This window comes from Pollicipes pollicipes, unplaced genomic scaffold (assembly GCF_011947565.3).
Source record: "Pollicipes pollicipes isolate AB1234 unplaced genomic scaffold, Ppol_2.1 Scaffold_4740;HRSCAF=5597_pilon_pilon_pilon, whole genome shotgun sequence".
Lineage (NCBI taxonomy): Eukaryota > Metazoa > Arthropoda > Thecostraca > Pollicipedomorpha > Pollicipedidae > Pollicipes > Pollicipes pollicipes.
Genome location: NW_023596545.1, coordinates 29,997,094 through 30,014,586, shown reverse-complemented (window position 1 = coordinate 30,014,586; position 17,493 = coordinate 29,997,094). Strand labels below are relative to the sequence as shown.

Sequence of the window (17,493 nt, the reverse complement as noted above, 5' to 3'; positions counted from 1 at the left end):
TCACAGCGGCTGTCTGCGGCGAACACACGGCTGGCCTCGATGCTCCCGCTAACACGCCTCCGAACTTCCGGCATTTTTAGAGGGCTTTCGGATGGGATGGTGCCAAAAGAATACCGCTAAAAGATGTCAATGTTGTGATGGCGTCCTGCCGCAACACAAGTTGGTGTTGTTCAGCTGTAATTGCTGCGCCGTTGTGATTTGTTGAGCTGATCAAGGTACTTCATGGGTGACGCCAGTAAATCTGTCGATGAGCTTTATCGAATTGTGTAGTTGCATGTGTCAAGACGGCTGAGCAGGCATGCCGTGTCTGAGGTTGTTTTCTTGCGTTGAGGTAAATCCATTCTTAAATTATGTGCTAGGATATTGGTTGAGGCTTTCGGGTTTCGGCTGGGGTTATGGATGGGTAAGATAGCGATAGCACTTTCATGTCCTAGCCATACAAGTTCAAAACTGTCGCTCTTTTTCTTTTTCCAGTCATCACCTCCCAGTGTGGCCTCCATTACTCGTCTGAATCCAGTCGCTCCATGGCCCATTCTTTTGTTATGTTGTCTGTTGTTGTTACCCGGTGTGTTGTTTATTCCTGTGGCATGTATCGCAGCCGGGCTACTGGTGCCGTTCGGGATCCCTGTGGCGCGAGGGGGATGTCTACCCCCTCGCCCCCCCCGCCGTGCTGTGCACGTATGGCACGAGGAGACGTTTCTTCCTCCCCACCCCCGTTCAATGCATGTATGGCACGAGGAGATGCTTATCCCTCTCCACCCGCCGTCCAGTGCATGTATGACACGAAAGACGTCCTGCTCGCCCCACCCCGCCGTCCCAGTGCATGTGTGGCGCGAGGAGACGTCTTCCTCGCGCCACCCCGCCGTCCAGTGCACATTGGCGCGAGGAGACGTCTTCCTCGCGCCACCCCGCCGTCCAGTGCACATGTGCGCGAGGAGACGTCTTCCTCGTCCCACCCCGCCGTCCAGTGCATGTGTGGCGCGAGTGGGCGTCTTCCTCGCGTCACCCGCCCCCCCCCGCCGTCCAGTGCATGTTATGACACGAAAAGACGTCCTGCTCGCCCCACCCCGCCGTCCAGTGCACATGTGGCGCGAGGAGACGTCTTCCTCGTCCCACCCCGCGTCCAGTGCATGTGTGGCGCGATGGTGCGTCTTCCTCGCGTCACCCCCCGCCCGCCGTCCAGTGCATGTAAGGCAAGAGAGACACTGTTGCCAGGTGGCTCCCAGCTGTGCGTAGACTCAGGACGAGTGGGCAGGTTCACGGAGTCAGACTTGTAGCACAGAAAACTCTCAAAAAATGCTGCGCCGTTCTTTTCGCTGTCCAGCTTGTCTAATGTCGCTGCTGTTGCTGTTTGTCCTTTGCAGTCGTGTTAAGATGCGTAATTTTTACTAATGGTTTTTACGGCTTGGCGTGCAGCCTGCATTGCTTTCATGGACTGTGTGCTGGATGTTTCAATCGCCGCTATGCCACACACAATTACGAAACTTGTGGATATTCTGGGATGTGCTGTGTGTACGTAGGTATTGTATATCACAAGGTATTGTAATTTTGCAACGTTTTGGCGCATTCCTAGTGTGTTATTACATATGGGAAATGTGTGCCAGATGATCCGCATATGTATTTTTTAACGTGAATGGAATCTAAGCTCTGAGCTACAGACATCTGTGTGCCTTGAGCACCTTGCACTCTGCGAATAAAGCTCGCCCCGTCGCGCCGATCTTTCCGACGTTAGTCGATGAAGCCGCGTTAGACAAGTCGTTTATTAGGCTCCATGTATAAAACATGACTTCCAGCGACACGACCTACGGTGCATGCTCGGCGGCGCCAGCACTGACCGTCGTGCCGACGCTGCGCGCGCGCTGGGCGCCTCCAGCGGCGCGGCCGGCTGCTGAAGCTGCAGCGGGCTCGAGCCAGCACTGGCACGGTGGCGACCGCGACGCCCGAGGCCCGACGGGCTCTGCCGCGCCGCGGCGACCCTCCGCGTGGACGGGCTTGGCGCACTGCCCCGGACCAGTATGACGTCCGCAGCCCACCGGGGACCCAGGCTCGGTATAACGCCAGAGTCACACTGCAGATCCGGGGGTCGGTTTGACGCCAAGAGTCACACTGCAGATCCGGGCTCGGTATGACGCCAGAGTTATACTGCGAATCCGGGCTCGGTGTGACGCCAGAGTCATACTGCGGATCCGGGCTCGGTATGACGTCAAAGTCATACTGCGAATCCGGGCTCGGTATGACGCCGGAGTTATACTGCCGACCCGGGGCTCAGTATGACGCCAGAGTCATACTGCGGACCCGGGCTCGGTATGACGCCAGAGTCACACCGAGGACCCGGGGCTCCGTGTGACGCCAGAGTCACACTGCGGACCCGGGGCTCGGTGTGAACACGCGAGGTCCGGGACACGAGGACACGGGCTCGGTGTGAAGCAGGAGTCACACTGAGGGCCCGGCGCTCGGAATGACACGGGGTCACACTGAGGACCCGGGGCTTGTGTGGCGCCAGAGTCACACTGAGGACCCGGGGCTCGGTGTGACGTTACTGCCAGGCCGGAGACCCGGGGCTGACCAGGATCCCGTCGGGAAGACGACCCTGGACAGATGAATGGGTCAGAAGCTCGTGACAAGGACGCGGCCCAAGCGTCATCGGATGGCCCGCCCCGATGGCAGCGGAACACTGCGCGAGCGGGACATGGCGCCGCTGCCGACCACGCGGGCGGCCGGCTGCTCCGCGCGCGCGCGAGCTGGATGGGTGAATCAACAGCCAACACTCACCGCGTGCACACCAGCCACCGGACGGTCGCCTCTTCGGCTCGTCCACAGCGGCGGACACACAAAACACCGCGCCAAACACGCAAACAAGTCACGATATTCAACAGTCAACAACATGAAAGAAACGCACTCGAAATGGAGTCAATGAGTAGCAAGGCCAGACGTCTCAGAGCGGCCAGGGCCGCCAGGAAACGGGTGGGCTTTGCTGCCGCGTGTCACTGGGGCGACAGGACCTCGCCTAAGCCGGGGCGGCGGCGGCGTCAGTCGAGTGAGGGCAGCCGAGCCGCCAGGCGACGGTTAACGCCACCACGCCGGGACGCTGCCGATGACGCCGCAGCGAGACCGTAGCGCCGCACGCCGACCGCAGACGGAGGAGAGCCACCGGCCGCGCGGCCCGCCGCCGGCCCGCCGCCACACGCCATCACACCTTAGTCTCGCGCAGGTCGACCCCTCAATGTCTATCAGATCGGTCTTTTTGTGCCGCAGCCAGTAGGTCACCATCTTGCCCTTGCCCTGCGAAAAGTGACGCACCATCAGTGACTGCACTCTGAGAGACGACTCTGGCGAGCAGGAACCGTTCGACGATACAGCGCGAGATGCTTCTTCCCGGCGAGCAAATGCAAAGCAAATGCCAGGGCTATTCTTAGCACTTGACATAGCCCATACATACATTTGATACAGCAGCACGGAGTGCAGCGTTAGACCTGTATAGACTGCTGTGCTTGGGCGCCGGGGTAGCCTCGCGCCTTGTTCTTCTACACCATCTCTGTTCTCTATTTCATCGTGTCGCGGGATAGACATCTTTCCGCGGGCGAAATTGTCAGAAAAGGTGTTTGTGGTTCCGTCCCTAGCCGCGTTTTACAAGTACTACAGAGGCGCACACAGCCGGACGGTTACGCGAGTGCCGACTGCTCCATTATCAAAATATGGCAGCCCTCGGGCACCGAGGGAAAACATCAAATAGGGAGTGCCCCAAGGGCGCAGCTGTTTGACGCTCGCTACAAACGCACTAAACGTGACACAAAGCACGCCACGAGAAAAGGCAATACAGACATCCCGGCCCTGACGGCTGGTGCTTCGCTTGCGCGGGGGCCCCAGCGAGGACTGCTGAGGGTACCCGCCCCCTACAAAAACTGCTTAGTAAGCTTCGTTATTGCACAGCGATTCTTTCTCCGCTTTAAACACACTCATGCTCAGTACGGACCGTTCAGGTCACGGGTCAAAGTAATATGGCTTCTGTTCGGAGTAGCGGGCGGTCCTCAGGCGCTCACTGTAAGGCTTGAGTCCCGAACGGCTTACAAACCACGGTGTGCCTCAATATAGTGCGCGGATAACAGATGTGTGCACTATACGTAGCACATACTTCGTAGTGTAGCTTGCTTGCGATATTCCCTCGAGGTACAGCCACCAATATGATTATCATGACATGCTAATAGAAGTGATGTCTGTTGGAGGTTCTGCGGCGAGGTCCCCAACCCTTTATATGAGTAAAAAATTAAAGTCTTATCACTGTTCACTTCTAGTCTAATCAAGTCAGTGAATAAGAGAAAGCGTGTTAGTGGCTGATAGAATAACCGTCGGTATGCCTCAGCAGATACATCCGCCCAGATTTCAGTGGAAGCTCGGGATGTCGTCTCTGCGAGCCTGCCGATAGCCAACGGTCCGCATGTCTGGATGACGAGCCGTCCGCCTGTCCGCGTCAACGGATAACGAGGCGTGAATAACGAGGTGTACGTGTGCGCGTGCGCGCGCGCGTGCGTGCGTGCGTGCGTGCGTACATGTGCCAGTGGGCAATGGAGTGCCCGTCTGTGTTCGTCGTGGATAGCGGAGCTAACGGAGCGCAAGCCTATGTGGGTCAGTGGACAGCAAGACCGGCTCGTGAACAACGGGGCGGCAGCCTGTCTTTGGTGTCGGTGGATTATGAGACACCCACGTGTACTGATGTGCAATAGGTATGTGGTAGGGGCGGATAACGAGTCTACGGCGTCGGTAGCTAACAAGTCGGTGGTGTCGGTGAATAACAAGCCTGTGGTGTCAGTGGATAACGAGCCTGTGGTGTCGGTGGATGATGAGTCTCTGGTGTCAGCGGATGAGTCTCCGTTGCCGGTGGATGACGAGTCTCTGATATCGGTGGATAACGGGGCGCCCGTCTGTGTGCGTCGGCGGTCGGCGGCCCGCCGGCGGTCACTGTACGCCGAGGTCGGCGATCGATGTTTGTACCGGCCGGTGGCGCAGCCAGGCCGCGCTGGCCGACTCTCACAGGCGGTCCCCAACCCCGCGCCCAGCTCTGGCCTGGTGAGGCGGCGGCCCCAACGGCCCGCGCCGCTCACGCCGCAGCAGGACTCCTCCGCCGGTCCGCCGCGCCACTGCGAGGCCGGAGTACTCGCGCAGGAATGGCGACAGCAAAGGATGGGAGAAGCCGGGGTCTTCGAATGAGCGGGCGGGTTTAGGGCTGCTGTTTCACTGGGGAGGTTCCCGTGCGTGCTCTACCCGCACAGGTCCACCCCGGTCGATGCCAGCGCCGCAGCTGAAGTACGCCTCGGCGGCACGACAACACGGCACAGTCGTCTCGTAATTGACAACAGCGTCCGAGCAGGCTGTTGAGCTCCATTTCATCGCACTTCACGCCAAGGCCCCTTGTGAACTCGTCTGACGGCCAGGAATCAGCAACAGGTCGAGGCTTTCGCAGCATGAGTCTGAAGCCCGTTCTTGAGTCCGAGACCCAGTCCTGATTGTGCCCCTGATGCGCTACATGAGTTCGGGTTCATTATCTTCGTGTCTTGTGAGTATGAATTAGTGACACGTTTTCTAAAATTTCAGCCGGCAGCCCGGCCCGTCCCGATCGGTCAGGTAACCATGCCGCTATCTTACCATGGCTGACTCGGCATTAAAGGGGATGTTTCACATTTGAAGATGTCATAGCAGAGCATCAGACGTGATGAAATAAGCTCACTTGTCACAATGGTATACTTTTTAAGCGGAATGGACTGCTCTAGATAGCACAAGTGTCTATTTGTAAACATGCTCATCGCTGGCGTCATGGTTTGATTGTGTCATCACCTTGCACAACATTGACTGAGAGCCAATTGACAGCCGTTATAACTAGAAATCACGCTCACGAACGCCAGATATGAACGCCTCAAAAATTATGTTGTTCTTGGCCTTGATCCACGCATGACTTATGGAATGGCAGGATTTGAATGACTTTACTATGACGCCATGGATGCCAAGGTAACTTTAAAATGCTCCCCCCAACATGTCTTTCCCTTTTTCCGCGGGGCGTATGGCTAAGAAACTAGAGGGGCTTAGGTCTCAAAAAGGACAGGATTATGAACAGCACCGAAAGGTCTTCAAGATGGCTATTTCAATTCATAACCTCATCTAGATGTGGAACGTTCCCTTTAACCAGAAACTAAGCTAAGCGCAACGTTCATTTTGCATTGTTTCTACATTTGAGACCACTGCATGCAATGTGCACGAAAATGTCCTATCAGTGTCATCTATTGCACAACCTTGCTTGCTTAATGCCAGTGAGGCTGCTTAAGGGGCCATGATAAAGCACCTCAACAATGGAACTGCTATGCTAACGAATTGCACACCATTATCACTGTGATGTCAACTCCAACTTTAAATGAGTGGGAAAGAGGATTAATTTTCATAAAATTGTTTCCTTTGCCAAAAGTTGCCAGCAATTTCGCCAACCTATTGAGATGTATATGAGATTGTGTATGAAAGTATTCAACAGTTGCGTATTTATATATATATATATATATATATATATATATATATATATATATATATATAGATATATGTATAACATCCAACTATTCCAGTAAAGTTGCGTCTGTTTGGCGCCCTTTCAGTTAGCCCGCGTGAGGGTAAAAAACGATGCGACGTAATGAAGTGCAAATTTGACACGGCGCACGTACGCACGTGGCGACGTGCCATGGCGAGTTTCGTGCCGGTGGGGTCAACAGGCGGTGCGTGACGCGTGTTGGAAATTGTATTTTTCCCATCAGTTTGGCACGGGTGGAGCGAAAAAAACCGACCGGAGTCGAGGGCCGGCAAGCGGCCGTTTCGAAACCCCGCTCGCACTCTCGGCAATCGCGGATGGGAACGACGGCCCAAATCAACACGCTTCAACAGAAAAATGAACAGGGAATCGCGTGATTGTCAGCATGTGACGCGGCACGCGTCACGTGCCACGTGCACAGCGCGGAAAAGATAGGTTCCCCGTTTGACCGTTTTTTTCGAGTTTTATGCCACATCTACTGCGCAGCTAGAGCTGGTGGGGCGTGACTTCAACTTCAAAACGTCGACCGATGTACGCCTGCAATTCATGTAGGCCAATACGAGACTGTGGCGACGCACCGTTGCGCCAGCAAGCGTTGTCGGAATTCGGGTCGAATAGGCGAGCAAGTGCACAACGCGATGGCGCGGAGAACCATCGTCATGATCAGCGTCGAAATCCACATCACCTCGTGCGCGGATCCATTAGCTGTAATTGTTGCCCATTTTTTAATCATTCTTGTAACACTTATTCCCTGCTCAAACGTTAAGTTTGCCCGAGGGCTGCCATTTCGCTGTTTTGCGACGTCAAAATACCTACCACCGATCGATCGCCCAGTTCCCCGCCGCCAAGTAATTCAAGCAAAAACGTGGAAAGCATACGCGCTGTGATCGAAAATACAGCCGCGGTTTTATTCATCTCAATTCATCCATTAACTGCGGACGGAAGAGTCGAGCCAGGTGACAACGGCATGCATCATTCCGGTGTGTCAGGACCCAGTAACTGGGAAGATGTGCCTGCTGGGCCATAAAAGGTAAGCAAAGGTATTCGGATTCCAATTCAATTTTTATCTGTGTCTCTGCCACAGTGATACTAGAACGCATCGTTCCGGACTTTTGCGTGAAGCAAAATGTAAAAGAAAGAGCACAGATTATGTGAAGAATATTTCCCAAAAGGTGCTACGCGAGAGTTCGAGGAAATGCGGCTATTTGTAGAAGAGAACGTGGAGAACGTCGCAGGACGAACAGAGGAAGGGATTCTGCACCACAGATGGAAGATTCTGCAGAACGAGGAACAGAGCAGGGCCTCTGCCACGGCGTGAGGACGGGCCAGGAAGAAAACCGGTGGAAAGGTCTGTCCCGCAAAAAGGGAGCCGCGAGGGTGATCCGTGTTGCAGATGGAGGACGGTACAGCAGGAGGATCTGGGATAGGGACCGCCCTCAGATGGACGGCGGCGCAGGAAGAGGGACGGAGGAGAAACCGCAACACAGAAAGAGGACGCTTTAGGAGGAAGAGGAGGGAGGGGTCACACGCATCGAGAACCATAGGATAAATATTTTTCGCTCATTTGGAATTGTAAAAAGTCGGCACAACTCAATATAATCATGACAGTCACCCAGCGAAGCCGATGGGCCTCACTTGTGAAAACTGTTTCCAATGTTCCGAAATGTTTCACTCCAAACGCCACTTAAACGGTTATTAGTTTATCGCGAGGCCCCGCCGTAGAACCGTTGATTTATGGTGGATGATGTGGTTTCGGACCAGCGCATCTATCAATGTTCCGCTCACTGATCTCATCGTCTCATCATTCACCAGCAGCGGCCTGCGCGGTGTTGGGGAACGGATTCCCAGCTGGGGAGCTGCGATCGCAGGACCGGAGACGGAGACGGACCGATTCCAAGGAGCCCAACCCGTGGCCCGACCTGTCCCCCCCCCCCCCCGGGGGTCCAGCCAGCCCTCGTAGCCCGGCCAGCCTCCTTAGCTGGGCCAGGCCCCCGTGGCCCGGCCAGCCCCCGCCCCCCCCCCCTCCCCGGGGCCCAGCCAGCTCTCGTAGCCCGGCCAGCCTCCTTAGCTGGGCCAGGCCCCCGTGGCACGGCCAGCCCCCGCACCACGTGACTCGGCCAGCTCCAAGCGGCCCGACCTCGTTCAGGCTGACCCGGGATGCCCATCCACCCGGCTCAGAGCTGATGAGCGCCATTCAGCGGCGGCGTCAGGCATTCCAGTTAGACAGCACGTGCGGCCCAGAAGATCTTGATGGAGCGATTTTGTTACAAATGAGCCACGAGCGGCGCAGCTTTCTCGGAGGTCCCGCCGCCCCAGGAGCCCAACCGGCGGTGGTACGTATCGGAGGTGCACCGCGCCTTCCGCTCCCTCCCCCCGCTCCCGGCAGTTTTCACAGAGGTCCCGCAGTTTTCCAGGAGGTCCCGCAGTTTTCCCAGAGGTCCCGCTACCTCAGGAGCCCGACCGGCGGCGGTACGCATCAGAGGTGCGCCGTGGCTTCCGCTTGCTCCCGCTCCCGACAGACGAGCGCACAGTCAAAGCTGGAGCTGACGCCGGCACGTGATAGGTCAGCGGGCCGAAAGCTACACTCTCCGAGAGCCGGAAGGAGCGCCTTCTGCGCGGGAGCAGCCGTCTGGAGTCACGTCACGTCCCGATGTCCCCCGGGTGTCACGAGAGTGGAGCTTCGGCAAGCCAGCTCGTATCCCAGGGTGGTCACGTCGGGCACTGCCGCAGGGCACTGGCACTGTTACCGGGGCGCTGCGGCTGGCGGTCCGGCTAAGACAGCACGGCAGCACACACATGGACCCAGTACGTAGCGCGCACGCACCACGCGCTGGGCCTGATTCCTGCGCGGATCTTCTCGACTAGGAGCAGTTGTTTGAGATATTTCTGTTGTTGTTTTTGGCATGCCGACGCATGATCCAATAGGTTTTGTTCCCGCGAGGGGAAAGGAAACATTCCCTATATCATGACTAACTTGTAACGTAAGTGAAACCTTATAACAAATCGTAAAACAACTTCAAAGGGCAGGCCCAGAAAACGCAACATGAAGGAAGGAAATGCCCAGGGAATTACAAAGCATCTCCATGCATTATTCGTACTAAATACTCTGACACATCTTTTGAGACAACTGCTTCCATAAACACCTACATGTCACGGTTTAACAGAAGGTTCATGGATTAGACTTCAGGTCGCTTCAAGAGGAAACAAAAGCACGCGCTTCATTACTGACCTTCATCTCCACCTCCCCCCTCAGGTCCAGCTGGAAAGCACCCAGCGTGTCCAATACCTCCTTCGTAGTGGAGCTCACGTGTATCCGCAGCGCTGCAAACGGACCGCCACACAACATTCATTGACATATCACGATTGTTCTGTCGAAAACTGATCGCATCATCAGAGGAGCCCGAAATATATCTGTAGAGGAGTGGAGGGGCACCATATCCAGGAGTCACCTTACGACACCATTGCGACACAACAGCACCTGGAAAATCAGGATCATCATTCGATGCATATCAAATTTTGCAACGGCATAAAGAGCAAAACGTATTGATTACGAATGCACGCAGAGGAAGCGTCCCCGCTCACGCCAGGGTGGCAACATTTCTCAGCCCCCAGACGAGGGGGAGGCTGGTGGAAACTTTCATCGTCACTCACCCGGTATTAAGTTAGGGCCACGAAGCAAATACCAGTTGGTTGCATCAGATCTAAGCGATCTAGCCACTTCACGATTGACCGGTGACCCCTTCCGGTTGAGCAGTGACCTCTAGTTAGTACCCGCGATGCTCAGAAATAATTGTTAACAAAAATGTGCAGCTGTGCAAAGAAAAAGCTCATTAGGAGTACAGCCGATGCAAACTGATGACACAAATATAACTCGGAGCAAAATGCGATGGAGGACCGACCTAAGATAATGCAATATGGCAACGGTCATTGGCTGTTTTTTATATATTATCAAACAAGAACAATATTTCATTTTCAAGCGAGGAAAAACTGATTGCATGCCACCCGCGTTTGTGTCTCTGTTTAGCCCCACACCCTGTAAAGATCCAGCTTTTGTTCTGGAAAGTTCGCTGCACTGTACGAAGACCATCTGTGTTCCCGAGCGTCATTTCCTTGTTTTCATGTTTAGGAGCATGAGCTTGACTTGATGTGGACGACCATTGGTTGCTTTGCAGGGAACGAACAGGCCATTGTTGAACTATTCAATGCCAGGCAATCCACTTGTTTTTCCGTGACTCCAGAGTAATTATACATCACATTGCGGCCCAGAAGTACCTACACGCTCCTGGCCCGCCGCTGGAGTGACAACCATTCGGTCTATGCCGTCTGGCGAAGATTAGGTCAGTCACAACTCTAGTACTACCAACATCATGCAACTTTGTTGCAATCACCGTGCAGTTTCCTTGGGCGTTTTCCAGCAGCATCCTGATTGGCGCAAGTAGCTTGTTCGTAAGGTTACCAACTCGCATACTCTTTAACTGCACTTTTTAATGACATTTTAACCAAAAAGACCAGTGTAACCTCGGTTGCATTGCTTTGCAAAACAAAAATGTTCTGGACAGATGGGGCGTTTTTGTTCAGCAGCCTCGGACGACAGCCGGGTTGGGGTGGGTCTGTACACCAGCGTTTTTGTTCAGCAGCCTCGGACGACAGCCGGGTTGGGGTGAGTCTGTACACCAGCGTTTTTGTTCAGCAGCATCGGACGGCAGTCCGGTTGGGGTGGGTCTGTACATCAGCGTTTTTGTTCAGCAGCCTCGGACGACAGGCCAGGTTGGGGTGGGTCGGTACACCAGCGTTTTTGCTCAGCAGCCTCGGACGGCAAGTCGGGTTGGGGGTGGGTCTGCACACCAGCGTTTTTGTTCAGCAGCCTCGGAGCGCAATCGGGTTGGGGGGGGTCTGTACACCAGCGTTTTTGTTCAGCAGCCTCGGACGGCAGGGGGTTGGGGCGGGTCGTAACACCAGCGTTTTTTGTTCAGCAGCCTCGGACGGCACAATCGGGTTGGGGTGGGTCTGTACACAGCGTTTTTGTTCAGCAGCCTCGGACGACAGCCGGGTTGGGGTGGGTCTGTACACCGGCGTTTTTGTTCAGCAGCCTCGGACGGCAGCCGGGTTGGGGTGGGTCTGTACACCCGCGTTTTTGCTCAGCAGCCTCGGACGGCAGCCGGGTTGGGGTGGGTCTGTACACCAGCGTTGCGCCTCACTCCAGGCGTTGGCTGGGCCGACTTTGGAATCAACCAAATCCTACGGGGCTGACTTGTTGGAAATATTTGTTGTAGTCGGAGTTGTGGGGAAAAAATAATCGGTAACTCGACCCAAATAAAAAGCACAACACATATTGTTGGCATGGTTGTAATGGGTGAGCCAGTTAGGTCTCACTCAAAGATAGTTTGTCCCGTTACCAAGATGCATATTCTGTCTAGGTCTTTATACAATCTGTAGGCACGATTATTCTCCGCAAACTGTTATCACCAGTATCGGGCTTCATCAGAAACTCATTCCGCAGCCCCACCATTCGTCCTTGGGTCGGAGCCAGACCCGGCTAAATTTGTGCTGTATGACTCGGCACAGGAGTTGATATGGATTCCATGCATTGTTAGCGGGAGCCCGGATCGATTTCGCTGAAGCCGAACCGAACACAGGTGTGGTGTATACGCACGCAGGTCCCGTTGGACTTCCATCCGAGAGGAGGTGTTTGACGGTGTCGCCGAAGAGACAGTAGCGGGGCATCTTCAGGCCGACCACGCCGGCCACCACCGGGCCTGCGGCAGACACCAGACGCACGCGTCACCAGCCGGGACCGACCACGCGGCTCTCCCCATCACTCTCCGTCGGGGATAATCTCGTACCATCTCTAGGACGGAGACAGCCGACAAATGCTGTCCCAGAATGCAGATCTGCGCTCACGACTGACTCATCTCATCACCATCGCTGTCGGTGCCGCTGGCTTCGGTGTTGATTCTTGTCGTCCAATTTATTCGGAGCATCGTCGTAAGACTGTTGATGATTGTACTGAATCTAGCTGTTTTTATTCCATCGAGTTGTTGTTTCTTTAAGCGCCTCATTTATTCAGCTTCCATCCATTACAGCCCGCAGAATGTGCCTCTTCAGTTGTGTTGCCCCCCACACTGTATGGATGCGGACAACAAGGCAGATTCCAGACTGCTTTTTCGGGTGATCCGACAGCGACATTTTGTACTTCAGGCTTTTTGCAAGGAGGACCAATGTCGAACTTACTTAAGATATCAGATCTACTTTCGGCACAACAAGCAATGACCCCAGCAAAAAATGCCACGAACACGAGCGACACAGATGCATTAGTTCGGCAGCGAAACACCCCCTGCATCACGAGATTTGATACCGAAAATGAGCAATGTTCAATGTACCAGTACGTACCAGTTAGACAACAAGATCTATTAATAATCACGATATGTTATGAACTACGCGACGTCTCAAGACAGTATTCGTGGCAATGAGTGAACGGGGCAATCAAAATGGAAGCTAAAAAGCACACACACATACGCACCGGTGACTAAAGAGCTAAGGCATGGGTGACGAAGACAAAAAAACGCGGATGAGTAAGACTAAAAAACCAAAGGCGCACGAAGGAAGCGACATGTTAGCTCGTTACGCTCGCAGAACTGCTGATCAGAAAAAAAGCGTGCCACTCCCCGCAACTGTGTTTTCAGTTCCGGTTCCCATTTAGCCACGGTTGTGCCGAACTGCAACGCAACACCACTTATTTTTCGGAGGAGGAAACTCACGTCTTTTGTAGCATGGCTTTGGGTGAAAGAAATACTGGGGTGGTGCTGACAGATGTCCTACCATTCGAAACGCATGAGGTTGCTGTGAGGGATGAGTTTAACACAACCAGCTGCGCTTAAGGCAAATCGGCATACTTAGTCGATGTTCTCTGCGATTAGATTCAGCACCATATATGTATGCACCATACATATGTGGTGCACGGCATACATATGTATGCCGTGTTCATATGTATGCCGTGTTCATATGTATGCCGTGTTCATATGTATGCCGTGTTCAGTTGGCACTCGACTAGGACCGTCGGGACGTCTAGGCCTAGTCGTCTGTGTTCCGAACATACCTCAACACTGCATTGTGCATCTCTTTGACAACTCGGACCATGTTCTGACTTGCGCAACTTTGGCTTTTAAATACTTATGTTTACTGGTGAGCCTCAAGCCTCGCTTACTCGTGACTCTAAGTGCTTCTAAGTGGGGATGAGCGGTGGGTGGAGGTGAGGGGGCGGGGGGGGGGGGGGGGGGTAGTGCCAGTGTCGGACAGAGTGTGACGACCACGCCACCAGGCCTCCATGCAATGATAATCACTTGATTGCCATAAGGCTTCCTTTAACACAAAGCGGATCACCTACCGGCGTGAGGCTTGAGCTTCGTGGCATGCTTAGGTAACTGCTTCCAATGGTACCGACCGGCCGTTTCATCACTCATCCGAGCATGTGAGTCGACATTCCCTGTCAGTCCGAGTTGTCCTCACTCATCCGAGCATGTGAGTCGACATTCCGTGTCAGTCCGAGTTGTCCTCACTCATCCGAGCATGTGAGTCGACATTCCGTGTCAGTCCGAGTTGTCCTCACTCATCCGTGCGTGTTTGTCGACATTCCGTGTCAGTCCCGTGTCGTACACTCCACTCATCCGTGAGTGTTTGTGGACAGTCCGTGTCGTCCTCACTCATCCGAGTCGGCATTCCGTGACATCCGCGTCGTCCTCACTCATCCGTGAGTGTTTGTGGAAAGTCCGCGTCGTCCTCACTCATCCGTGAGTGTTTTGTGGAAAGTCCGCGTCGTCCTCACTCATCCGTGCGTGCTTGTCGACAGTCCGTGCCAGTCCGTGTCGGTCTTCACTAATCCGTTGCGTGTTTGGCGACAGTCCGTGACAGTCCGTGTCGTCCTCACTCATCCGTGCGTGTTTGTCACAATCCGTGACAGTCAGCGTCATCCTTACTCATCCAGTGCGTGTTTGTGGAAAGTCCGCGTCGTCCCACTCATCCGTGCGTGTTGTCGACAGTCCGTGGCCAGTCCGTGTTCGTCCTCAATCATCCCGTGGCTTGTTTGTGGACAGTCCGTGTCGTCCTCACCAAAAGAATCATCCGTGCGGGTGTTGTGGGACAATCTCCGTCGTCCTCACGTCATCTGTTGCGGGTGACTCGACAGTCTGTGTTAGTTTGTGTCGTCCTCACTCACCCGTTGCGTGTTTGTCGACAGCCCGTGTCGCCCCCACTCACCCGTGCCTGTTCGTCGACAGTCCGTGTCCGCCCCCACTCACCCGTGTGCAAGCCGATACGCAGCTTGAGCTGCTGCCCGGGCCGGTGGCGGATCTGGAAGCTCTGAACCGCCTCCAGCAACTTCAGCGACATGCCGGCTATCTCTCCAGCGTGCTTGGCGCCGTTCCGCATCGGCAGGGCCGGAGACCACCTGTATGCGTCGCCGATAGTCTCCACCTACGGAAAACGGGCGCGCAGTGGTGCTGCGTGAAGCCCACACCAGCCCTGCCACCGCATGGATACGGCGCCGTCCTTAATTGAAGTCGACGAGGACAAGGCTGAGATAGATGTCATCTGAAAGGTCACCTCACCGCCAGCTCTCACCGCTGATTAATGCAGAGGCCGGTCATTGACATCAGCAATGGTCAATAAGAGATGATGGACGCAGCCGGCCAGCCGAGCGGCCGGCCGAGGCTGTCATCGATCTGCCATCCCCAGAATCGGCGGCCGGGCAGCGCATAAGCCAGCGCCCATTCCTGACGGCTTCCAGCGAAAGACGCACACGTCGCTGGCGACAAGCGCTGGCCAGGACCAGACCACGGACTTCTGACGGGCGAGTGCTGCTCCGAGCAGCCGCCGATTCTGAGCAGGGAGTCGACCGACCGGCCCGGCCCGCTCCCGCGTCCTCCCCGAACCTCTCTCCCCGCGACACGCGGGGCAGGAGTCGACCGAACACGGCCCGGCCCGCTCCCTACGTCCTCCCTAACCTCTCTCCCCGCGGCACGCGGGACCTCTCTCCCTCTCTACCTCTATCTCTCCTAACCTCTCTCTCACCGCGGCACGCTGTACGGCGGGGCAGCACATTGCTGGGAGGGGGGACGTTGTTTTAGGGGGGGACAGGCATCAGTCGGTTTCGGGTTATCTCCGCGGCGCAGCCCTCAGGCTGCGGATCAGGAGAAGGCGCGCCGGCTGATCTAGTCATAACGGTGGTCAATATTCGGAAGAAAACCGTGGGAACACCAGAATGTCAAAGGACTTCATAAAATTGAGAAGACTGCAACATTGGGCGACGCGGAGGTCACATGGAAAAGGACTCGTGAACTATGGGGGACACTGAGACGGTGTCTAGAGGCTTGGGGTCGATTTGCGTGCGCTGAGAAGTTCAAGGGATCAGTATGCGTAAAACATTTCTCGAGACGATCAGGGGCGGGGCGGGGGGAGGCGGACGAAGCGGTCAGAAGACGCCTTCGACTGCCAAAGGTCGGACCGACTCGGACACGCAACGTGATCACCGGCCAGGAATTCAAGAACCACGAGATGAGACGAAACTCACTGAATGGTACACTGAGGTCCATAAATTACGCTACGCCTTTATGGCAATGTTTCAATCCCGTCTCTATGGTTACGCACTGTTTACGCATTGGGCAACCCCGACCACTCTGGTTACGCTGAGATCAGCGTAACGTCCCGAAAAGGTAGCGTAAATTTGGCCCCTAATTGAACAAGAGGTACAAACAAAAACGAAATGTTTCTTGAAATGAGAGGAGACCAGTGGTGTCCCGATTTACATTTAAGAACATCAAAAAGGACTTCAGGATGACTTGAAACTAAACCTGAGCGTCATATCACTCTGTTCAAGCCTCCCAAGCCCCATCCCCTCTCCTGATTACGCTTTGGTTACGCTCCATCACCATCCCATGTTTGACGTGATATATGGGGGGCCGGCCCCATAGCGACAAACCCCGAGGTCAGCCGAGGCGACTCAGCTAAACACGATGCCCAGCGAGGTCCGACAGCTATATGTGATGACCGGCGAGGTCCCAACAGCTATACTCGATGGCCAGCGAGGTCCCAACAGCTATATGCGATGGTCCGGCGCGGTCCCAACAGCTATACGCGATGGCCGGCGAGGTTCCCAACAGCTATATGGCGATGGCCAGCGAGGTCCCAACAACTATAAAACGCGACGGACGGCGAGGTCCCAACAGCTATACGCGATGGCCAGCGAGGTCCCAACAGCTATACTCGATGGCCAGCGAGGTCCCAACATCTATATGCGATGGCCGGCGAGATCCCAACAGCTAAACGCGATAGCCAGGGTGGTCCCAACAGCCATACGCGATGGCCGGCGAGATCCCAACAGCTATATGCGATGGCCGGCGAGGTCCCAACAGCTATACTCGATGGCAAGCGAGGTCCCAACCTATATGCGATGGCCGGCGAGGTCCCAACAGCTATACGCGATGGCCGGCGAGGTCCCAACAGCTATACGCGATGGCCGGCGAGGGTCCCAACAGCTATACTCGATAGCCAGAGGTCCCAACAGCTATACGCGATGGCCAGCGAGATCCCAACACAGCTATATTCGATGACCGGCGAGGCCCCAACAGTTATATGCGATGGCCGACGAGGTCCCAAAGGCTATACGCGATGGCTGGCGAGATCCCAAAAGCTAAACGCGAAAGCCGGCGAGGTCCCGACAGCTATACGCGATGGCCGGCAAGGTCCCAAAAGCCAAGTGCTCTGAGGTCATACAAGTGTCATTTCATTACAAAGCCTATGGTAAGCCAAAGCCACTACAAAGCCTAAGCCATATGGTGCGCTCAAGACAGCCAGCTGCCAGCAATTGTATTTACTCCTAGGAGGGACCCAAATGGTGTCTTCATGAATATTCAAATGATCTGCTGATGGCCTAAAAC

The 17,493-nt window shown here is 55.0% G+C and overlaps 1 protein-coding gene across 1 annotated transcript in view; it reads right to left on the bottom strand.

Moving 5' to 3' along the window:
* Positions 1 to 2,265: 2,265 nt before the first annotated feature.
* LOC119098180 (atrial natriuretic peptide receptor 1-like) overlaps positions 2,266 to 17,493 on the bottom strand; it is a gene marked incomplete in the record, with an annotated part of 112,682 nt that continues 97,454 nt past the window's right edge. The window contains 8 exon segments of the mRNA XM_037221106.1: positions 2,266 to 2,287; positions 3,197 to 3,282; positions 9,792 to 9,883; positions 10,641 to 10,649; positions 10,909 to 10,912; positions 12,232 to 12,252; positions 12,254 to 12,318; positions 14,857 to 15,031. Of these exon segments, the coding sequence (XP_037077001.1) occupies positions 2,266 to 2,287; positions 3,197 to 3,282; positions 9,792 to 9,883; positions 10,641 to 10,649; positions 10,909 to 10,912; positions 12,232 to 12,252; positions 12,254 to 12,318; positions 14,857 to 15,031 (474 nt within the window).